This window comes from Idiotropiscis lumnitzeri, chromosome 10, assembly GCF_059441095.1.
Source record: "Idiotropiscis lumnitzeri isolate Australia: NSW breed Sydney's pygmy pipehorse chromosome 10, RoL_Ilum_1.0, whole genome shotgun sequence".
NCBI lineage: Eukaryota > Metazoa > Chordata > Actinopteri > Syngnathiformes > Syngnathidae > Idiotropiscis > Idiotropiscis lumnitzeri.
Window position 1 is genome coordinate 5,906,943 of NC_142400.1, and position 22,806 is coordinate 5,929,748.

Below are 22,806 nucleotides of genomic sequence, written 5' to 3' on the forward strand. Positions count from 1 at the left end.
ATGATCTGCACAAGAATACAATACAGGGAGGCATGTTGCTGTTTTGCGTGTTTTTCTATGACATAGAAGTGTTTTTTTCATATGAATATTTACCACAGTTTTGACAACCGCATTCGAATAGGTGATGGACGACAGCACGTTACAATTTGAGTACAAATTCAGTTTACGTTAAGTTAAGGAGCACAGTTGTAAATTGAGGAATCGATCGACGATAGCGCTGGTTATCGAGCAATAAGAACCGATACTAAGAACTGATACCTTTAGGTTTTTAAACACAAATTGTCCAACAGCAATTCTGGAAAGAAATTAATTTACACATTATTGGACAAATGTTTTTTTTTTTACATTACAGGCTATTTTTTTACATTTAAAAAAAACAAACTAAAAACTAAAACATCCAATACAAAATAAAACTTATAATCAAGATCAACAAAGCAGAGAAGCTGCTCCTAGCTGATGATGTTTTGAATATTGCATATCAATTTTATGAATGGATAATCCAATAAATAAGTTTAGATTTGTTCCTATCATTCTTTTTTATAGTCACATTAACTAAGATTGGGTTTTAACAGAAAATTCTTGTCATTTTACTAATGCGAGATGTAGGTTAGTGATAGTCAAGGAACGCTCCGACTTGCATAAAAAGTAGGTTACGTCGCGGCCAGAAGAACGGAGCTCCGGCGTTAAGTGAGGACACCACTGGTTCCAGATGAATCCTCTCAACCGGTCTACACAAGCGACAACAATCTTTATCATTCAATAAATCCTGACGGGTCAGCTCGTCCTTCGTTCGAATTCAAAACTATGAAATGACAGTCTAACCTTGTAAGCATTCCAACAAACACACCGTGTGATTTTAATCATCTCAACAAGAGTGGAAATGTCACAGCGTCTGAGTGAGCGGGAGATCACGATGACGCACAGACTGGGCCTGTGTCTTCTTGACGGAAAGTCACGACGCAACTATCAGACAAGCCATTCTTTTTGGCGCTTGTCCTCACAAGGTTCACGGGTAAACCCAGCAGACTTTGGGCTACTTTCAATCGCAGGGATGGACAAACAAGTAATCGCACTCGCATTCACACCCATTTTCCATAAACCTAACCTGCATCTTTTTGGAATGTGCGGGGTAGCACAACCAAACTTCACACAGGAGGGCCGGCGTTACGATTAACCGTCAAACTCACAACCATTAGGCAAACATTCAAACCACTTTCAGCACCAGGCCACGCAGCAATCAATCCCAATTAAAAAGGAAAAGGGAGGCGAAAGAAATTTCGCCATGTGTTCAGCAGGCAGTCATGAAATAATAACAAAGGTGTGGGTAATAACGGGGATGATGAAAAGGAACACTTCAAAACACTTTTCAAGGTGCGCATATGTGGGGATGCTAATTGCCACATGCGATTAGCAGACTCCATATGAAGGGCACAAGATGGCCCGGCCCTCCGACAGCGTGCCGCCCTGTTAACAAGCACATGTGTGCGCGCCGCTGTTTATGATTTCATTCGTCTTTAGTGCCGCTAATCCTGCTGCTGCTACATTACTATTGATGTGCATCTCCACAGCGAGGCGCTGAGGACAGATCCGGTGTCACGTCAGGTGGCCACGTGGCGTTTTTGCTCGCCCGTCCTTGTTGTGACTTAAAGGTGACTTTGCTCCATTCATCCGCACCGGACCAAACAAGAATGCAGGAGGATGCAAAGAGATGGATGCTAAGACTCGCTATATATAAGCCCTTACCGCAGATTAATCTTAAAATCTGTCACAGCTAGAGAGGATGGACGTGCTATAAATAATCAACATGATCGCAAGTGTCCCAGATCACATTCTTGGTCTAATTGAGGAATTCTAAATGCAGACTCTTGACTTTGCAGGATCTTAATCTCAAAAGGTAAATGAGCAAGCAAAAAAAAAAAAATCCCTTCTATTTAAAACAAGGTAAATCCTTTAGAACACATGTAGCTTTCTTTAAAGAGCCTTAGCCTAAGTTTAGAAATGAACAACAAGTTGACTCGAGGTAATTGAGCTTTAATGATTCCCGGAATTGTGTCAAACGAAAGGTTATAAATGTACAGGAGTGCCCCAATAAGAACTAAACGAGAATTAAGTAAAAGAACTGAGTAATTTGGGGACTGTGATTAAAAAAAATTCTGGAGGATTTTTTTTTTCTGCCTCGGTAAATTGTTTGTTTGATTTGCACAAGTCAAGCCAGTCACAACAAGTGTTTTTACGGTAACATGCCGCCAACGAGACGCGACGGCCATCTTCAAAATAAAAGCCTTCCAAATATTATGGACAGCAACGCAATAGCCTTGGTAGGCTTTTATTTTGAAGTTGGCAGCAAGGGGAGCGCGCTCCTCTCATTGTTGTTGCTGTTAACTTGACTTGTCTCCGTGAACGCTTATGTGGCCAGCAACAAGTGCCGTCAGACGACTTTCCAATGGCGGAATCTACACGCTCACGTTTGTTGCCATACGCCTGACACAGTTGCAGTTCCTACTGATCCATTTTTTTTTTTAGTAAACCAAGCTTACTCAAATGTGCTATTTTTGGAGCCAAAAGTGCTACTGTGATTCATAACCCAAAATCTCATCGACTAATGTTTCTAGACAAGAAAATACGGGTTTAAATGAAAAAAATATATGTGATCTAAAAAAGTGAAATGTCTCATTTAAGACGAGTTTAAAGCAAGAAAGCCAAAACTTGTCTTGGCTTAATGTCTACTGTTGGAAATTAAAAGTACAAGCAAAAGGCGTTGAGGTGTGACTGGGCAAACAGTTGAGTGTTTTACTTGGCACAAGGGACGCTCAATTGGGACAGGTCAATAGTGTGTGAAGGCACGTGGCCAGGGTTGGGTCATTGCGATTTGGATTTAAACAGACATGACTAATGGAATGTCTGGCTGAAAGAGTGCCAAAGTGTAAAAGGCTGCGCCTGCGTGGGGTCCGAATGAAATGCTTCCAGTCAACTTAGACTGCTGAGATGGAAAAGTCATCCAAGTCCGTCGGGAATTCTCTGACGGCTTGATATTATCGGCTACGCCATGTGCAACTGCCAAGCGAGGCCCTACTCCCGACACTTATAAACATCTTGTCGAGTCGCCTGTGCAACAGATGCCGAATAGACTTTTCATTTTTGGTCGGGAATCGTGATCCCAGTGGCAACAAAGTACCTCTGAAAAAAGCGGCAATTACTTTGTCCCTATATTGGTTTGCCACATGAGCTCAAAGCATGCTGTGTGCTCACTGAAGACAAGTAAATATAATAAAAAAAATGTGAGGAAGCTCTAAGGGGAACACACTTCAGAAAAGGATGTTCATATTAGGGCAATTGGGAAAAAATTAGTGCGATTTTTGGGGAGGTTGCGATGTACATTGCGATATTGAAACTAGAAAAATGTCCAGCGTTGTAATTGCATAATGTGCTGCTTGCAATAGCTCATCTTCAACGTGTACCTTCTGTTTATTATATACACCTCTGGGATGGCCACTTGGGAGAAACACTTTTAAAACATTGCACGTCCTACGATGTGACTATATCGCATGAGCACATCGCAATCGCAATGTTCAAACGGCATATCGTGCAGGCCTAGTTCATATTATCTTTTGTACATTGTTATTGAAAAGCATGTTGCGTAATTAAATGTATCATAAGTCAAAGCGGCTGTGTAGTTGTTGGCCGAGTGCGAAGCAACGCTCATCTACAAAATATCAACGACACGATTGTCTTGTCAAACGCAACCGGTGGGGCACAAGTTTTCTTATTACAATATAATCCACACTCATTAGACTTTTATTTGAAGGTTAGTCATTTAAATGTGTCATATATTCGCCATTCTACCTCAGTGCCCTGCTGAGTTTGTCGTAGTTCATTTGGGGTTTACACTTCCTGGCCCCCCAGAGTCGGGCCACCTCATCCGGGTCCTTGATGACAAACTCGCCGTAGTCTCCCTGCCAGGCGATGACGTCGTGGTACTCCTCTTTCCTCAGCAGCTCCAGGATGAAGTGCCACAGCTGAATTTGCCTGGATCCCGGGCTCGACTCCGGCTTGTAGGCCCAGTCAGGAAAGGCATAACCTGTCAGGGGGTAAAAGTTGACGGCCCATGAGTAACAAAATAACGTGATGATGCTGAATAACAAGTAGGGGATACAGTGGGGTCGAGGAGTCCAAATTTGTTTGAAGTTGGACCTGATAAGAGTCAGCAGTTTGTAGCTGTTTCAGGTGAGTGGAGTTTACGAGAGGAAAGAGGATTATGAGTGTCTAGCCAAGTATAGATCACGCATAAGAGTGCAGCTTAGTCAAGCTTGCAGTGGAGTGTCCTCATTCATATTTCACGTCCACCATGAATGTCTGCTCACTAACCTTTCCCTCGGCTTCCCTACACTGTCTGCTCGCTCTCCAGACATTTCGAATTTCTCAATTTTTGCTTTTCCAAAAGAACGTTTTCGGTCCGCAAAGTTTGATCCGGACTCAATTGAGAAGCATCTTGAAGTTTTGTTTTTACCGCAGTTGGCTGGTTGATTTGCATGTTAGTATAGTTTGTCAAAAACAATTGCATAAAAATAAAATCACAGATTTCCATCAAACTAAAATCCCCGCCAACACATCACATCACTAAACACAAACCTTTTGGTCTGAATTGTGACTCGTCAGGGTAGCGCCATTTAATTTTTATTAACACTTACATTTTTAGATTAGTGCTAAACTATTCATTGCCAGAAATCTTTAGATGTATCGCAGATCACAATTGCTCCACCTTGGCAGAGGTCTGCGTTGTACCGCATTTTCTGACTTCGGATTTTAAAACCACTAACGTTATACTTTTAGGGTTTCGCAATTATAACTCTGGTGCAGCCCATAATTTATAAAAAAATAAATAAATAAATAAACAGGTTGACATCCTGACGATTCTTTAAACCAAAAAAAAATGCAACATTAAAACTAAAGCAAATAGAAAGAAAAAAAACTAAAAAAATAAATAAAAAACAGAAATTCCAGCAAAGGCAGCAGCACGATCGCGTCACCTGCAGTACTCATTTCAGGATGACCCACGTCGGTCTTTAACCAAACCACATTCCTGCGTTAACACGAAGCCACCGCCTCACCACAGTGGCTCCTCACAGGAAACACACTCAAACTACTGTGCTCAAAGTTGTGTTAGTGGCCATTGCGGGACACTTGGCCTCCTCCACCTCTTTCCTGCCAGTGCACTCACACTTTCCTACGGCCAGAGGAAAAACAAACCAGTCATCTCTCATCTCAATACACCTGCTGCTACGAAGGAAACAAGACTCACGCAGCGCGCGACTGTGGGTGTGGAAATACAACACATATGGCACAGCTGTTCGCATTACCAAATACAAGTTTTGAGTGACACAGGAAATGAGGTTGGAAACTGTGAGACAAACAGGTCCAAATCGTCAGATTATAGATGTCAATGGATTTACTGGATGACAGCCCGAGGCGAGATAGATCACTCTGATAATCTGCGCAGCGCTAACCTGCCCAGAACCATTTGGTGGGTTGCGTAACACAATCATGTCGGTGGCACATCTGCCAGACTGTTATGAATCTGCACATTCATTTTGCTTTTTTTTTTGGGCTCTTATGTAATGCAAACACAAGCGTGCGCTTTCAAGCTCTCCTTTTCTTATGTTATTGACAACAGGCTGCACAGGGGGGGGCGGGGGGGGGGGGGTGATTGTGAAGCACGGACCGTGACTCACTCGCTGTTACCACCTACTCAGGATTCTATGGCACGATTCGGACCATCAAAATAACACTTGAGCAATGTGCACGATGCCTACACGTTTTTCCATCTCCAAAATTCCAGACGGGATTTTAATAGCGCCGGAGAATGCGCGGCTTGTGGGAGGACAACGATGCGGTCAACAGCCGAGGCTTGTAGGTCGTGATGCGGTAACACACGAGCGATGGAAAACAAATACAGCGGGAACCTTGGTTTTACGACACTCTTGACAGATGACGATTGGAGGTTATGAATTTGCCGCAATGAGCTTGTTTGTGTAAGAAGACGCGGTCACGCAGCACAGAAAAGGCGAGCTCACGTACTGCTGCTCTTTTTTTCATTTGTTTGTTTTGGATTTATGGCGGGTTTTTTTCATCGGCAATTTTGAATGTACTACTGTGTTAGTTCACGTTAGTTAGTAATGGACCACAGCTCACTCGTACTTGGGTTACAGAGCTATCGTAAAACAGAACTCAGGCGTAAACAGAAGACTTGTGTATAATTCAGTTATTTTGGTAACGTCTGTTCGCATTCCGGTTGGCATGGCAGGACTGAGCCGGCCGGAGTTGATAATGGGGCCTCTTCTGTTTACGGCATCCCGACATTTTGAGGTTACGAACTGCGCGCTCAATGAATTTATTTGTGAAATCAATGATATTATTTGCGTGCCGACGTAACTCCGCGTGGCAGCACAAGAAGGCACGCTAAGTTACCACTGAACTTGCGGAATGGGTAAAAAATTTAAATATATTTTAATTGTTGTGCATTCGCACCTCACTGAACTCTGAAAGTGGTGCAAGAAGTAGACAGTCCTGTTGACTTGATGGCGCTCGAAGAGGGGGGCTGGTATTGAACGACATTTGTGATTTGAATCATCTGGTGTCGTGCAATGGAGTCGCAATGTTTTGTGCTGCCTGACAAGAAGGAGCAGTGAGTGAAAATTTATAATGTCACATTCGCCACTCGCTACCTTCCGCTGATTGTCACGAGCAAAAAGGTCGAGTGTTTTATCTGTGTTCCACTTTAGGGAGTCTCGCTGTAAGACAAAACACACGAGCAGTCGTTTTATTTCGGTTGCTAGTGTGCATTCTCCGCTTTCTTCCCACAATTTAAAAGCTAGGACCGTCTCGCACCTGATGTTGCCAGACACTTAAGTCAAGAGCTCGCCGGTCCAATTTCTAATCAAGCTGAGAGGGAGAAATGAGCAATGCTCATAAATGCTGACTTGGAGGTTTCTGCTGTCCGGTTAATAAAGGTTTTACGACTACAACATTCGATCGCAAAGAAGAAGAGATTTTGTCATAGGTGGTGTGTGAAAGTCGCATCCTCTTCAAAAGGATTTTATTTCTCCAACTGCAGAAGCTATGATTTACAACTGCTGTATAGATTCCCTGGTTCAAATTTCAATTTCAATTCATCCGCGTTTCCCTATTTTGTCTTTTCTTGCTCCCCCCAGAGTGTGGAAGAGGGGCTCACACAGAGGAAAAGAGGCATCCGCACGCCAGGAGAGGAGGAGGTGCGAGTTGTGGGGGGCTATTGGTGGTCGTGAGGGGGGGGGGAGCAATCTGACCTGGATGACAACAGACTAGCAGACGAGCTATGATCTCATCGCTCCCTTAATCCCCCCCCCCACCCGCTCCTCGCCCACTTTGGCCATTGTCCCGCTCTCTTCCAACTCCTTTCCCCTAACGTCCCTCCCCCGTGTTGCCTGTCCCGCGACTTTTCTTTTCACTATTCTACGCCTGTCATACCGCTCGCCCCATCTCGTCTTCCCTTTCACTGCCCCCCCCTAACCTCCCCCTCCCCGCTGCTCCTCACCCCCTTTTTGCATCACTTTCTACCACCTGCCCCTCATGATGCTGTTGCACTCTCGCTAGTGTCCCAGGGCGGAGATTAGACGCACCCCTTTCGTCAGGGCTGCACACAAGCATCTACATTATTGATGCAGATTGTGTGTGCGTATGCCGTAATGGCTATCTGGTATCTCCCCCAGGGACTGATGCGGGAGGAAAAGACCTGAAAGAGGGAGAGTAGAGGTCAAAGAGAAGATGGTGGGGGTTAGGTCACTATCTCTCGCCTCATCTTCCTCTGCTTTTCAGCCACATGCACAGATTTGTTAAAAGAAAAAAAAATGGATGAAATGTGTTGAGAAGGGTGCTCAACTGGATATAGCAAGAAGAAAGACGAAAAGAGCAAGTTCAAACATGATCCTCCTCCATGGTGACCGCTGTGTGGTCCACTCCAAAGTCAAAGAGATCACTAAACGCTCAATGGCTCGTGTTACATGCGGTCATACGGGTCCACTTGCTTGCTGCCGTAGTCATTTTTTTTCCCCCCAACATGATCTGTCTCCATTATTAAACCTTTACGAAGTGTAACGGCAATGTTTGAAGTGACATTCACAACTGCGCAAAAAATGAAAGTGATTAAAACACAGTCTTTTGTTAATCGAGAAAAAGTGTAGAGCGAACAGAGTCGAATTGCGGACCCACGCCGTCCTCTCACTTTTTAGACTTTAATGACAAGTGACGATGGGTATGTTGACGGTGGAGGCGAACTGATTGGAACGATTCTGCTTGGTGGTGAATATATTGCTCCCCCCCAGGATTAGGCAGAAAATGTTGACCCTGGTGCTGGTTTCACTCAGCAAACTTGAAATGTGATCGGACTGCCTACAATAAGTGAACTGACAAAAAGCCAAGAAGAAAAATTTACAACACTTCAGCCGTTTTGGTTTGACGGCCATGTTGTCAATTCAAGAAAAGCTTTCTACAGATTTCAGCTGAATGCTAGCAAATTTAAATGAAAAATGTAGTTCTGATGATGTGTGGGCGGATCATGGTGGAGCACAGCGCAAGGAAACTTGACTCTCCATAAAAGACAAAACTATAATAGTTCAGCTCTGCAAGGTCAGGACTTGACCAAAAGTCCCCCAATTGTTTGGGCAAAATGCAGCCCCGAAGCCAGTTCCACTTGCATTCCTCCATCAATTTTCTACATAGCTTATCCTGCCTCCTCCAAGCCACGGCTGAGCTGGAACTGATCCCAGCTGACTTTGAGCGAGATGCAAACTTCACCCTGTACTGGTCGCCAGTTAATCTCAGGGAATGTATAATGGGAGCATACAGTACCGTTATATTGAACAAGAACTGAACCAACGCTGCTATCAAAGTCAGGCGAGTGTGCCGCTACACCATTAGTGAAGTGCCACACAGGAACATGAAAGTTAATATGCATGCCCAAGCCATTTATAGCCATTTAATTTCCAGGCGGCTTTCAAAAACAACACTTTAGTTAGTTGCTGCTTAATTTGAAGCATGTATATTGGTCAGATGGGCGATGCTAAATTATGAAAATGTTTGGTTTTTATGATTAGAAAGTGTGGGGGCGGAGCATGCAGGAAATAAAACACTTATAAAGCAGCTCCTCGTGGTCAGAACTCGAAAGATTCTGTGCAGCAACAGTGGCATATTTTTCCTGAGCATTGTATTGGTTTTTAGAAGTATCCGTTGTAGTTTATAAAGGTTAAATTAGCATGACAAGGTGCACTTGTAAACTCGCAAAGTGTTTTTTTTAATCTTTATCAATTACAACATTAAAGTGAAAACAATAAAAAAAAAAAAAAAAAAGTACTTTTCAGAGACTGACAACTTGAAATCAGCCAATTGATTGCAGGTAAAAGAAAAAATACTCGCTAGTTACTACTTGTAGTGTTTTATAAGCACTTTGAACAGCCTTGTGACAGAATGGTGCGACATGCATAAAGCATCCTGGCAGGTAACTCAAAGAAAAAAAGGGTGGGGGGGAAGAAAGTGCAGTCCAGAACACAGATTCAGAAGTTCAGTACCAAGTGTATGTGGGCCAAAATGCTGTCGGGAAAAAGGGGGAGAGAGAGAGAGGCAGGCCAAGTCCAAGTGAGAGAGGACGTGAGAATCTCCGGGGCAAATCAACTGGCAGGTCTGTGACAAAATAATGGCAGTGTTGCACAACTGCTGGGTAACTATGAGGCATGAAGGAGCGTAAGGTCATTGAGGGTTCAGGAAGTCGGTAAAAAGCATTCAAAGGCGCCAGCCAGACAGTACTAGCCGATAGCGCTCATTTTCATTCAAACAAGTCAATACATTCTCGGATGAGCAAAAAAAGCGCCCCAAGGGCCAAGGGAGGAAACTGGAGAGGGAAGAGATGACGGCACAATACAAAGGCACCGCCAGACGCAACAAGCTAAGGCAGGCTGCACTCGCCGTGTTGAGGTAATCGGAAACCTTCCGCAGGAATCGCAGAGTGGCCAGACTGGTGGTCTCGTCACACTAAGTGCATTAAAAACAGAGGCGCTACTTTTAGTTTGGGTTTGGCCTGTTATCGTTTGCGCAAGTAACTTTTGGGGTAAATTGTACTTGCGCAATAGTTTTCGCGCAACAAACATTTGAATTTTACTTGGGCAGATATGTTCAAAAGAATTATAAATAAAATAAGAATATTTCAAATCAGTGGAGTCCAATTATTCCATTATTTTCATTTCCATTTAAAAATCAAATTTTTATTTAGCATAAAAAGTAATGGAAATAAAGATAATCACTTTTTAAGCTTTATTTTTGCACGGTAGCACAAAAAACAGTCCAAGAAAACGCAAAACATGTTTTACACTGAACTGAGCACTTCTGAGATATTATTAGGCTATTAGCACAATTGCCAAGTCAGCGGCTCGAAAAATGGTTTTACTCCAAATACCACCTCCAAAAATATTTAGCTCCCCCAGAAACACCCACCGAAATTGCCAACATTAAAATAGCGTCAAAAGTATGGAATAGGCCAGGTTGTAGTGCTAAAAAGAACATTTCGTGTACTTAAGTTAAATACAACTGAACTTTACGTAAAAATATCTAAGCTTCCAAATATGTTGCTTTCTAGGTGAAAAAAACCCCATTTTCTTTAGCAATCCGTTCACACAATTTACAACGTAGATTATTCTTTTGGAATGAGAGTCAACAACACAAATGTATTAAAAAAAAAAGCCAACGACAACACAAACTATCTAATTCTCCCTAAACAGCTCTTGTGAGATATGCTGTGATCTCGCATGATGTAATTGCAGGACGCTGGCTTTTTACGACTTGAGAGGGTAATTTTTCAAAAACACACAACAAATTAGTGATTTTACCAACTCAAGATGTTCAATTCCAGAGGTTCCACCCAAAAAACTTTCAAGTGAGTTACGCTGAAGTCTTTTTTTTTTTTCAAACTCATGACTGACGTACCTTTAGAGGCGTATTTCTTTGCCAACATTTTCCCCTCACTTGACTTAGTTCAATGCTACTTTCTATAGGGTTCTTTGAAATTCTGGACAACTTGTCTCAGTATGATATACAGTATAGTCTTGTTTTTTTTTTTTTTTTTTAAATAATTCAGAAACATGAGAGTGCGTACGGTTAAAACACACATCAGGCAGTAAAAACATGGAAGCTGAGAAGGCTGTTCAGCCATTCCTAGAGGTCGTCTATAGGCTTTTACTGGCTGCCATATAGAAAGTGCGGCCCGGAGAGAAGAGAGGTCTTTGTGGCCTTGGAAGGGCCAAAAATAGCGTCATGGACACAAACACACACACACACACACACACACACACACACAGTGGCGTCATTGTTCAAAGGAGGATGAGTAAAAGAGAGAACATAGTGAGGATGGACAGAAGGGAGGAATAGGAGGAAGATTTAGGAGGGCACGATGTAAGATGTGGTCGCTCGCTGGACAGTGACACTTCCAGCCAACGGGAATTATAGGGCAGAGCGGGAAAAAAAGCAGAGAAAGGATGGTCTCTTCCCAAACATACAACCCTTGTGTCCGAGTCGGAACGACGGCTCAAGCAGCCATTAGTTGGGACGTTTGTTTAAAAGTGTGCCAAGTTCACTTTGAAAGCGGAAAACTCAAGCGGGGCGCACGCATGCCGACAATTGGGACAAATGTGGCCGTTTTTCCAACCTCGAGATCAAAGACAGGGAAAGCTCGATTCTCGGATGGCACTGAAAAATTATCCGGAGTGATTATCCTGTGATGTATTTTTGCCTCTGCAAACTGCTCAGAAAGCAGTTGAGGTTGACGATGTTTAAGTGGGGTGCACAACAGGGCCTGATCGATTAATTGGCCTGCCGAGTCACATGATCGGATGATATTAGCTCTTAAAAAAAAAAGAAAATGGCACAAATCCTAAGATTTTTTTGCAGAATTTTTTTAACGCGACATCATGAGGCAAAGATAACATTCAAACACCTTCTCAGGGAAAAACATACATATTTCTTTTAAAAAATGTTCAAGTATGACCAGATTTTATGTCTGTAACTTTTCTATTTTTAAGCGTTAAGGAACCCAAAAAAAAGTCTTTTCTATCATTACTAAGATTGTTAAATTGATCAGCCAATTAATTAGTTATCTCAATTTTAATCCGTTAAATATCGGAATGGGCATCAGCCTAAAAGAAATCCATATCAGTCTGGCCCTAAACACATACCGATAATCATTCAAACCTTATTTAAGCATTTTATCTCTTTTGTGATCCAAGTCAGCAAAGTCCCAATTATCAGGTGACTCTAAAAGATTATCACAATCCATCTTTTGGTATGCGGCGTGTTACGAGTGATCTGCTCCGAAATCAGGAGGCGACTCGTAACTGTGGTGTGCTGTTTAGATCATCTTGAGAAGGACACACAATGTAAGAAGAGTAAGAACATGTGACTATATTTTCTTTTATGTATCTGAAATGTTTAAAACTTGACCAAGAAAAATCTGTATCTGCGGAGTTCATATATATAAAAAGTACACAACACATATGCGCTTGATGAGTCGCAGAACCGATAGGTGAAGTGAAAATCAATAAATATTTAAACACCTGTTTTGCTGCATGATCTCACTGGTAAGAGCCTAACGGGTGACGACGCAGTGGTCTGTGACCTCTTGGGAAGGCTAACACACACCACGCAACTAGCAACATGTACACACACACACACACACATGCGCACGCATACGCGCACAAACCCACACACAACAGGCGTTTTGTCCCTTGGGAGCGCCAAGAAAAGACACACACAAACACACACACAGGCCAGCGTTTTCACACGGGAACAGCGCAGCTAAAAAGAGCCCAAGCGGACAGAAGAAGAAAAAACATGCGAGCAAACACACGCCAAGGCCCCGCGGCATTGCACCTGAGGTGGCACTCAGGTGTGTCGGACTACTACTTTTTTAAAGTGCATAATCACACTCATAAACAAGCCTGGTGGGAGTGTGTGTCAAAGTGCTCCCCCGAGTGTGTTAAGAAGAACAGAACAATATTGTGTCATTGGCAGAGAGCCTTTTCTTGCTCTCTGGGTACATTTTAGGAGAGTGTTTCAGACTTGTAACATTAGAAACACAATTTGGCTTTTCTTCTTATATTTAAGGTTCATTTGAAAAACATTTAAATGGATGTTGCTTTAATACTAGAACATGATTGCTTTGTTGAACAACTTTTTTAGTAAATACGGTTTCACGAAAAAGAAAAATGGTGGATGCCCAGTGTTATGCAGTTATGTACGCGTACAGTCATGTATTTACAGACAGAATGTGTGATTCTAATCTATTAATTGATTAATTAATGGAATTTAGAATTTCTGCCGTCGTAAAATGTTGCTTTCAACGACAATTCAATGTCCTGAAATAATCAATTGCTAATTAAGGACGCAGAAAAAAAAAACTTAATTACGCTAACACTGTATTGTACAGCGTTAGCAGCGCGAGCTATGCTAGCAGGCCTGACAGTGCTCGGATAAAATCTCTAGGACAAGTTTGGAAAAGCCCACCAAATTTTGAGAACCTAAGTGAAACAGTCTTTCAGGGTTGAATTTGCAAACATTTTTTGTCCAAGATGAACACGACTCGAACATTTGGCGAATTTAAGTAATTACAAGTCCACAAAAATCACCTCATATAATATAAACTATTTGAAGAGAGCCTTACTCCTAATAAAAAAATAAATAAATAAAAAATGTATACAAAAAAATAAATAAATAAAAAAGGATTCTTTCTCTATAATTTCCTTCCAGGTTACTTTTGGGGAAAAGCTGTTAAGGCCTAACAGGAGCGCGATGCAAGCCACAGGCGCCTGTATTCTCTATTCTCCCGCCTTCAGTCGCTCTACCGGGCTGGCGGACGGGTGTTAATGCACTTCTCCAGCCAGCAGCTTGAGAGCTGCCAGTTGACACTTCACCTCTGGTTCAACAACACGCTGCCTACACTCGCCGCCGCCGCTGCTGCTGCTGCTGCTGCTGTGCTCACATTTGACTGAGTACTCATTTCAGTGCGGAGGAGCACGTAAGGACGCCGCTGAGCACCCCGCACTGCCGTCATTTGAGGCTTTGATCCATTTGGGCTCATCGCACGAGGCGTTGAGAAATATGATGAATCGCAGCAGCTATTCAAATTGTGTTTATGTAAAGTGGTAAATTATTTGTTCAGTATTCTACCCACATTTTGAACGTGGGGGGGGGGATATAATAATGCTAATAAAAATCACTCCATTTGTATTTTAAATTGCAATACTTTTTATGTTATGTTCCTTAAAGAGATGATACAAATATTACATTCATAACAGTAGAATGTTGCAATTTTACCTGAAAAACCAACCTGTACAGTAATAACAAAGTTATTACTTGCGTAATATCCATCACTACAAAAGTGGCATCAGAGGTGACTTTGTCGCGCAGATGTAAATTAGGCGAAGCTTGAGTTCGGTGAGAAAGGTTAACGTGTAGTCTAAAACGGGGGGGTGTCGGGGGGGGTGTGTGTCACATTTGGGAAGGTTGTAAAGCTTCCTGGAATGTGCCACTCCAGATGGACGGGAAGTTAGCCACTGTTTTTGCATTACAGCGACAGATCTGTTTCCTGCGTGCTGATGAGTGCTGTCACATGCAATCAAATCAGTGTGAAGACAGCGCAATCACAAAGTCCAGACAACAGAAGTTGATCGCTTTCAAGGTGCGAGCACGTCACCATGACGCTCCTCAACTCCAATTTTTAATATGCTTTTTTCTCTTAACACGACTCTGTCTCATAGGACTACCGAGTCACAGATTGGCCATTAGTAATTGTATTTAATTATGTCATTATATTTTTATTTTTTTAGAAAGTGCAATGTTATGGAGTGCTTCTCCTCCCCCGCATTAAAATAAATGTAGATTTTTGCGGGTAAGGCTGGAACAGATTAATGTTATTTTCCATTAAATAAAAAGAGAAACGATTATTTGAGATATGAATGTTTTGGGTGAATATGACGAAATAAAATTGTTGAAAAACCTTTTATGGTATTTAATGGAGCGTGACTGATCATTTTAATCAGCTGATATTAGATCTTTCAAAATCAGGTGATTTTTGACGAGTGTTGTTGTTTTTTGGCACACAAAATTAACACATTACAACATTATAAAAAGATAACGACATTAAAACACCCCCAACCCCGAAAAAAAACTGACAACCAAACAAAAAGTTATTTTAGTAATTTTAAATCAACTGGTTATCAGAGGTTCCTCTCCCAAATACAGTAATTGCAAAAAATCCATCTCGGTTTGGTCCTACAATTAATTTTTACAATCTTGCCGCCCTTATTTTGGGGGGGGCTGAATTAAATCATGTCCTTCAAAGGTCTAGCAGCCTCTCGCCCGCCATTGTGCAGTGTCATCTTCAGGCGCGAGAAACCAGTGTGCATTCATGACTCAGTTGTCTTGGTTAATCATGATGTACATTTTGTAACATCGGGTTGGGGAGTGGGAGGGGGGATGAAATAATATGCTGAAAAACAAAGAACAGAGAAAGAGAGGCCTTAGAGTATTTCGATCTCTAATCGGACTCCGTATTGCCGCTCGCTTCAGACTTGTTTGCCCTGAGCAGCGCCAGCATTGAGGAGGGTGAACACACACGGCATGCATGTAGCACAGAACTCTGTCTCCTGACAACTACCTGTTGCCGTTCCCATTCGCTCCCACCTGGCTCGCTTCGCTTTGTGAGATCACGCTCTCTTCAAACACCCACGAGGACTAATGGTCTTTATCGTTTATTTTCTTATTGTTGTTCAATACGTTTCTGTGGCAAGGGAGGGGTTTATTTTTAGGCCTTAAGTGTCTGGTTGCTAGGAGACCAGACTGTGCCAGTCGAGAGTGCGAAGCGGAGCCGAGCGATCGGCGGGGGGGGGGAGAGTTTGCGTTGTCAAGAGCGAAATTTCAAACGCATTCAGGCACTGAGTCAGCGCTGACGCACGCACAGATCCAAATTGTGCGCAGATATTTGAAAGGATCTTGTTTGTAAGCGTTGCTAGCCGCTGACTTGTTTTTCTTGTTCTCGTTCTTTTCATTCCGTCTGAACTCACTGTCACTCATATTTGTTCCTGCTGTCACACCAAAAAAACACCGTCTGGCGCAACAGGTGCGTCTCATCACCATGACTCAATTCTCTCATTTTGTGTGCCTCAGAAAGGAAATTTCCCATTTACCTAATTCTGAAGTGGATTCCTGTAGATTTGCAGATTGGCGTTCAAAAATTTGCTCACCAATTTTTGGAACGTAGCCACCCTGAAATCTCTGGTTATTTGTTCAAGGAGTTAGGGGTTCGTTTGTTTTTAACCTCCAGCTGTGATCCACATGCATAGCTTCTTTAAGTCTAATTTATTCACAGTGCATGCAATTATCACACCTTTTGCACATGACAAGTAGCATTCGCGAAGCAGTGAGGCAGTTGTGCAAATTTACAGAAACAAGTTCACTCGCTAATGGATTGAACACGCTCTTTTCCATTAAACTGTGAAGACTGTCATTCTTTCTTGGACGTTGTACTGGGGCTGGATGCAGAGTGTGTTGAGCTGTTTCAGATATAATTGTTTCTTGGTGTGGGGTGGGATATGCACATAGCGGGGAACCACCAGGAGCTGTCCTAGGACCACTTAAAAAAATAAAATTCTGATACAGGTCACAAAAATCGGCATTTTCCTGCAGTCCGAACGTAATCTAAGACTTCTTTAGCATTGGATTTACACAAACATAAATTAGGTTGATTATTTCTTTCCTGCGGGTACATTATCACACATTTTATCTGTTTTGTGACTTGCTGCAAAAATCTGATGAAGACATTCTTGTCAGCTCTAGGACGCATTACACGCTTGGGTTTTGTATGTACTTCTTGTTATGAGCGTTGCGCTGTTGTGAGCAGAATAGTTGGCGGGCCCTGGGGAACTGTGTTTTTCTCCCCGCTGCTCTGTTCCCGGCGACGGCGCTCACACTCGCAAGGTATTCAAGGGTGAAAAAAAAGAGAGCTGCGCAAACAGTTGCCCGGAGTGCTTTTTGCATGACAAAACAACGACTCTCCACAATAAGGAAAACAAGGTGGAAGTGACATTTTTGAAGATGCTTCTGTCCATCATCAAGGGTGAGATGGAGCAAAGTTAAAAGAGAGACTTGAAGTCTTTGCACTCGACACGGGCCCTTGGGTGCTGAGAGAACAGGGGACGACGGCGGCTTGCCAACAAGCGCTGCTTGGGGAAAGAGGAGGCGTTCGCGGGTGTGCAGCATTAAAGGTGCTAATAGAAGCACAATTAGATTTCGCTTGGTAGCTTTAGGTCACAACCACGGTGGGAAAAAAATTGGTAGTGTGACTATTTACCATAGAAAAGTGAGAGTAACCAACACATTTTTAAAAATACTGTAACAACCGAAAGGCTACTTTAAAAAGAAACAATTGTCTTCATCTTTTGGGTACTCTATATACACTAATCACAAAAATATTTAGAGCTTCCAAATCCTTTTGACGTACACGCTAACTCAAATAATTACAGCTAAAATATTATGAGGTTGTTAAAAGGCATCACGGCACACTGACTAAGAGACCCAATTTCAAATTATAGACGTTTTTTTCACACGGGCTGACAAACAATACGCAATAAATGCCCAGTGGCGTCGGTGCCCTCAGAGCTTCCTGTGCGTCAGCAGCATGTGTCAACAGCGCCCAAAATACATGCAGGCTATTTCAACAAGTCCCATCAACCTGTTCCTTCCTTCGTTTCTAGTGCCTCTGTCCATCAGATCTTGTTTGTGCTCCCTTCCCTTCTGCACTTTCCTGCCATTCTTTTATTGCAGCTAATTTTAGTGGAGCAAAAAAGCTCTGGCCACCATCTGTTAGAAAAGGTGTGAGTGTTTTATGTGAGCATGTACTGCAGGGCGGGTATTGATAGGAGAAAAGTGGGGAAAAGGTCACCTGAAAAGAGAGAGAAACTCGGCAGTATTTTTTGGCTTGCGTAAACAAGCAGTCCACGGACAAATAATCCATTGTTAATTACCGCGTTTTATCCGAGTTGACGTGATTGTTGTGCAACAAGTATAGAGCTGACACCACACATGCTGTTTAAGAGCTATGCTTAACATCAAAGTCTTCTCTGGCTCACATTGCGAACATCACATAACCAAACCCAGAAAAGAGGTGAGCCGTACCGTTTGCACTGCGAGCCTCAGCCTATTCTGACGTCAATTTCAGTCGACAACGGGGGCAGCATAAAATGTCAGACTCCTTGGTTGGTTGAAAACGGGTGGATGTACAGCAACATGGGTCCCCCTTCCCATGAGCTAACCACTTGTGGGAGTGGCCAAAAGTGTGAGCCGGGCGGCGGAAAAAAAGCAGGGACCTTGGCAGTCCGATACACGGCTAGAGAAACTATCTCTTGGGACGTGGAATGTTACGTCTCTGGCAGGAACGGAGTCAAAGCTGGTGTGCGACGCAGAGAAGTTCCGACTAGATTTAGTCGGGCTCACCTTCACACACAGCTTCGGCACTTGTACCAGTCCTCTCGAGAAGGGTTGGACACTCTTTCACTCTGGTGGAGCCTGAGGTGAAAGATGCCGAGCAGGTTTGGGCATACTTAAACCATATGTGGTCCTGAGTCAGAAAATTGTGGAGTGCCCTCTCCAGGTCGGGGATGACGATAAGCGGTAGATGATGGATGGATGGATAGATCGCCGCATTTCAACCGGCAGAGATGATTTGAGAGACTCGTATTTTGAGTGTGGTCATGGAACAACATAAAATCAAGTCAAGACGCCACTGCACAATAAAAAGCCTTAAATAAATCATGGTTTAAAAAAAAATATTTTGGAATACTTGACTAGTGTGGTATCTCAAGCACACTTATGTCTCACATGCGTACATCAGAATACTCAAGTCAATGCGTACGCACGGGCTTCCAAGTGCACAGTGCGCCACACGGTGCGCGCCACAAAGGGCAGAGTGCGTTGTGTTTATGTGCTTGTGTTGATCCTGTCGTAAACACTCCATGTCACCCACCGCCTGTCACCATATTCCCTTCTTGTGCCAGCAAAGTCCCCCCCCCACCCCCCTCCACCCAACGTCCCCGCGCGGGGGGCCTTGCTGCCCGGCCGGCTTGTTAATCAGCTTTAGAGGACGCGCTTAAGTAGTGTTGATCAGCCTTACGCAACGCTCACCTCGCACAGACATCGCTGCCAGCCATCCAGCGTGCCAGCCACAACACTCTCTTGTTGGGGTGTGTGTGTGTGTGTGTGTGTGTGTGTGTGTGTGTGTGTGTGTGTGTTTGAGAGAAAATCAGGCATGAATGAACGCACCCGTGTTTTTAGCACACACCGAAGCTTATGAATGTGGTTACTGGAAAACCAAGCGGGTGCATTTAGACCGGACATGGTCACCGCTGACACAGGAGTCCGTAAGCGTGGCGTGCACTACCTGGCTGTTGATTCACTTGACGGGTTTGGCATTTGATTTGCTAGTTTTACATTAATTTCACGGTGGCCACAGCAATCACGTTTCAAGACAAAATGGATCGTGATTGCCATGGATTCCTGGACACATTTTTAAAGAATTTCAAAGAATTGCCACGGCAGCCACAGTGTGGATCTGAAACCGAGTCAGCTGTAATGCAGCAAGACACGACGTACAGTTCGCCATTCGCGCTACGCCTACAACACGAAAAAAAGCCCATCTTCCCTGAAGTTGCCATGCATGGCGCACGTCGACGGCAGCAAAACATAAACGTGATGTCAAACGGGTAAATGGGGCTGCCGCAGGCACACTGATCAGAATGTAAACCTTCCATAAAGTAGAAAATCATGCCAATCCTGATGGGGAGCGTCACTGTGCTCTACAAATAACACTGGCACGTATCCGGCAGTTTATATTCAGAGTAAAATCTTTCCCATCCAACAAACAATTATGTTTACAATCATTGAATTTTATAATTACCCAACTTCATCCATCCTTTTTCTAGACCAGTGAGTCCCAGCAATAAGAGGTCAATTTCAAATTTGACTTAACTAAAACAAATTTAAAAAAAGGGTCATTACAAATTATATATATTTGTTCATCCAGCTATGTCAGCAATGTTTGGTGAAAGGCAGACCAAGTAGACGCGTGCCCATAATACTTTTTCTGAAGTAAAATGGCAAAAACTGTGCAAGACCAACGATTTCCAACCACAGTGCTGCAGCACAAAGGTGTGTCGTGACAAATCATCAGGTGCGCCGGCCGCAAACAATTACGCAATTACATTTAATTGGTCGGAAAATTATTTATTTGCGACAAACAACAACTATCTATGTTAGTGACGCGTAGTGACAGACAGAACAATTAAACAGTCTTCCACTAAATGGCGGAAGGCACACGCAGAGTAATTGACATTGTTTGGTGCCGTGCCTTGCTATTTTTGTCATTTTAAATGTGGCAGCCTTCTTTTAATTCTTTTTAAAGAAAAGGAAACATGATTCTAGCACACACATCCAGATTAGTCTCCAAATTGATCCAACACTTATTTGACAGGCCGCCATGTATAATTAACTCCACTATAGACTGACAGCTCAAACTTGTATCATGATACAATGCTTAACGATAAATCAATTAAAAGTAATAAAGCCAAATACTTAGATATCTTTGTAAGCGTGCTATGATTAATATGTTCCAAGAAAACAACTACAATACATATCGCTAACTAAACTGAACCAAGTATCGCGATACAATACATCACAAAAAGATCAACTGTGATACCTGTCATATCACGATACAGCTCTTAATGTCAAGAATTGATATTCTAAGAAAACCTACTACAAAACATGCTAATATTCTCGTAACTAGTTCCATGATATAACAATTACCGATAATGAGCGAAATCGATACATCACAAGAAAACCAATTTTGATACATGTCCATATCTTTGAAACTGTATTATTATGATACAGTGTTAAACAATAAAGCAATAACGCCAATCGAAACATTTATGATAGGTTTATATATTTGAAGACAAACATGTCACAAATAAATAGAACTTGAATCTTATAGTCAAGGGAAGACTACAATTGAATACTTCAATTGAAAAGCAGATAAAATGATGCCGATATCCAGTCACCGATACTGTCTGACAGAAGACAAGAAGGTGACATATTGTATCGATAAAGGGTTCTATGTTGAAACGATTTTTAAATTACCATATCATTATATTTTCCATTAAATCTCCATTTTAGTCATATTTTTGTGGAGATCATTTTTTTTAACTCATATGATTTTAGTGCAAGATACTGAGAAAGCGTCTTCCTCCGCACTTTTATTTCAAGACAAATCTAATGTAATTGTTGAAACATTTAAACTTAAAACACTTTTGTTTTTAATGATTAATTACCCTTAGGATCGTTATCAACCGATTGCTCCGCCCCTAATTCAATAAACAGCGGCAGGTCAGCTCTGCTCTGACTCATGCGGAAGATTAGACTCGTCAAATAGAGGAAAGTAAAGCTGGATGTTATGCAAGAGCCTGATGGAACGAGAGAGAAAGAAAATGAGAGAAAGGCTGATGATGATGTAACCGTAGAGCAAAATACAGCAAATGGAGGGAAGTGGGCATCAACGGGACCAGAGAGAGTCCTGTCCCTTACTGGACTGTACCTAGTCAGGATGCTCTGATGGACCTGGGAGACAAAATGAACAATGGCCGCTATGGCCTACGCTGAACAAGGCGCCTAACTGAACGTGTGTGCACGTACACATGCACACAGCTGCACAACGATAGCGTAGAGCAGATTTCATTACAGACACGCACAAGCAGACGACATCACCTCAGCTTGAACTGAATGTGACACCTGGTTTGATTCTGGCCTGAGACCTCTCTGGAGTGTTGACCAAACTGGATAAAAAAGTGGACCCCTGTCTTCGTCACATTTCTCCTGAATTACTGTTGAGCACTTTATTTTTGGAGTCAGCCAATCCTCCATCAAGCGTCACCAGTTGGTCCAAATCACTGCTGCCCGCTTCTTGGTTGGTACTCGTAGGAGGTATTTTTATGAATAGATTATTTGTTTTCAAATCTTCAACTACTTCTGATCTCCTCCACCCGAAGGCACCAGCCTGGTGACTCGGGTCTGCGGACCAGACACTAATAGAGGTTCCGAGGACAAAGCGAATGCTCAGAGGGGGAAATCAGGCCTTTTACGTTGCCGGTCATCTCTTTGGAATGGCCTCTTACTAAATGTGAGGCAAGCCCCTTTGCGTCCCACCTTTAAAACTTATCTTAAAGCTCATTTTTATTCTTTGGCATTTGACTCAGCATGAGACTGTTTGATTTGACTGTTTTTTGTGCTTTCTCACTGTCTTACTACCACACCTACACAGACACAAGTGACACTGAGCTCATCAATTAGCAGACAAAAATCTATACCATGACATACATCAAAATAGTGGATATAAAATGAAACAATTAAAAAATATATATGGGATGCAGTGAAGCTGCAAAAAGCTAGGGCGCCAACGATGAACCGTGATGCACTGCAAAATGGATATAGTATGGATTCTAAGGTTAAAAAAGAAACAACAAAGCAGCAGGTGTGAGCCGATTTAGGGTAAAGCAGGAAGTGAACGAGAGGAAGGAAGTTGACGGAGATAGAAGATTGACAGGCAAAGAGAGAGAACGAGGGAGAGGGGATAGCGAGAAATGAACTTTCTACCCTCTGTCAGTGGCTGCTTGCTCTTATGTAAGAATCCAG

General features: G+C 42.7%; 1 protein-coding gene across 1 annotated transcript in view; it reads right to left on the minus strand.

The window, feature by feature from the left end:
- erfl3 (Ets2 repressor factor like 3) overlaps window positions 1–22,806 on the minus strand; it is a 50,801-nt gene that overhangs the window by 10,504 nt on the left and 17,491 nt on the right. Inside the window, exon 2 of the mRNA XM_088307101.1 lies at window positions 3,844–4,078. Coding sequence (XP_088163227.1) covers window positions 3,844–4,078 — 235 coding nt within the window. The remainder of the gene's footprint in view (window positions 1–3,843; window positions 4,079–22,806) is intronic.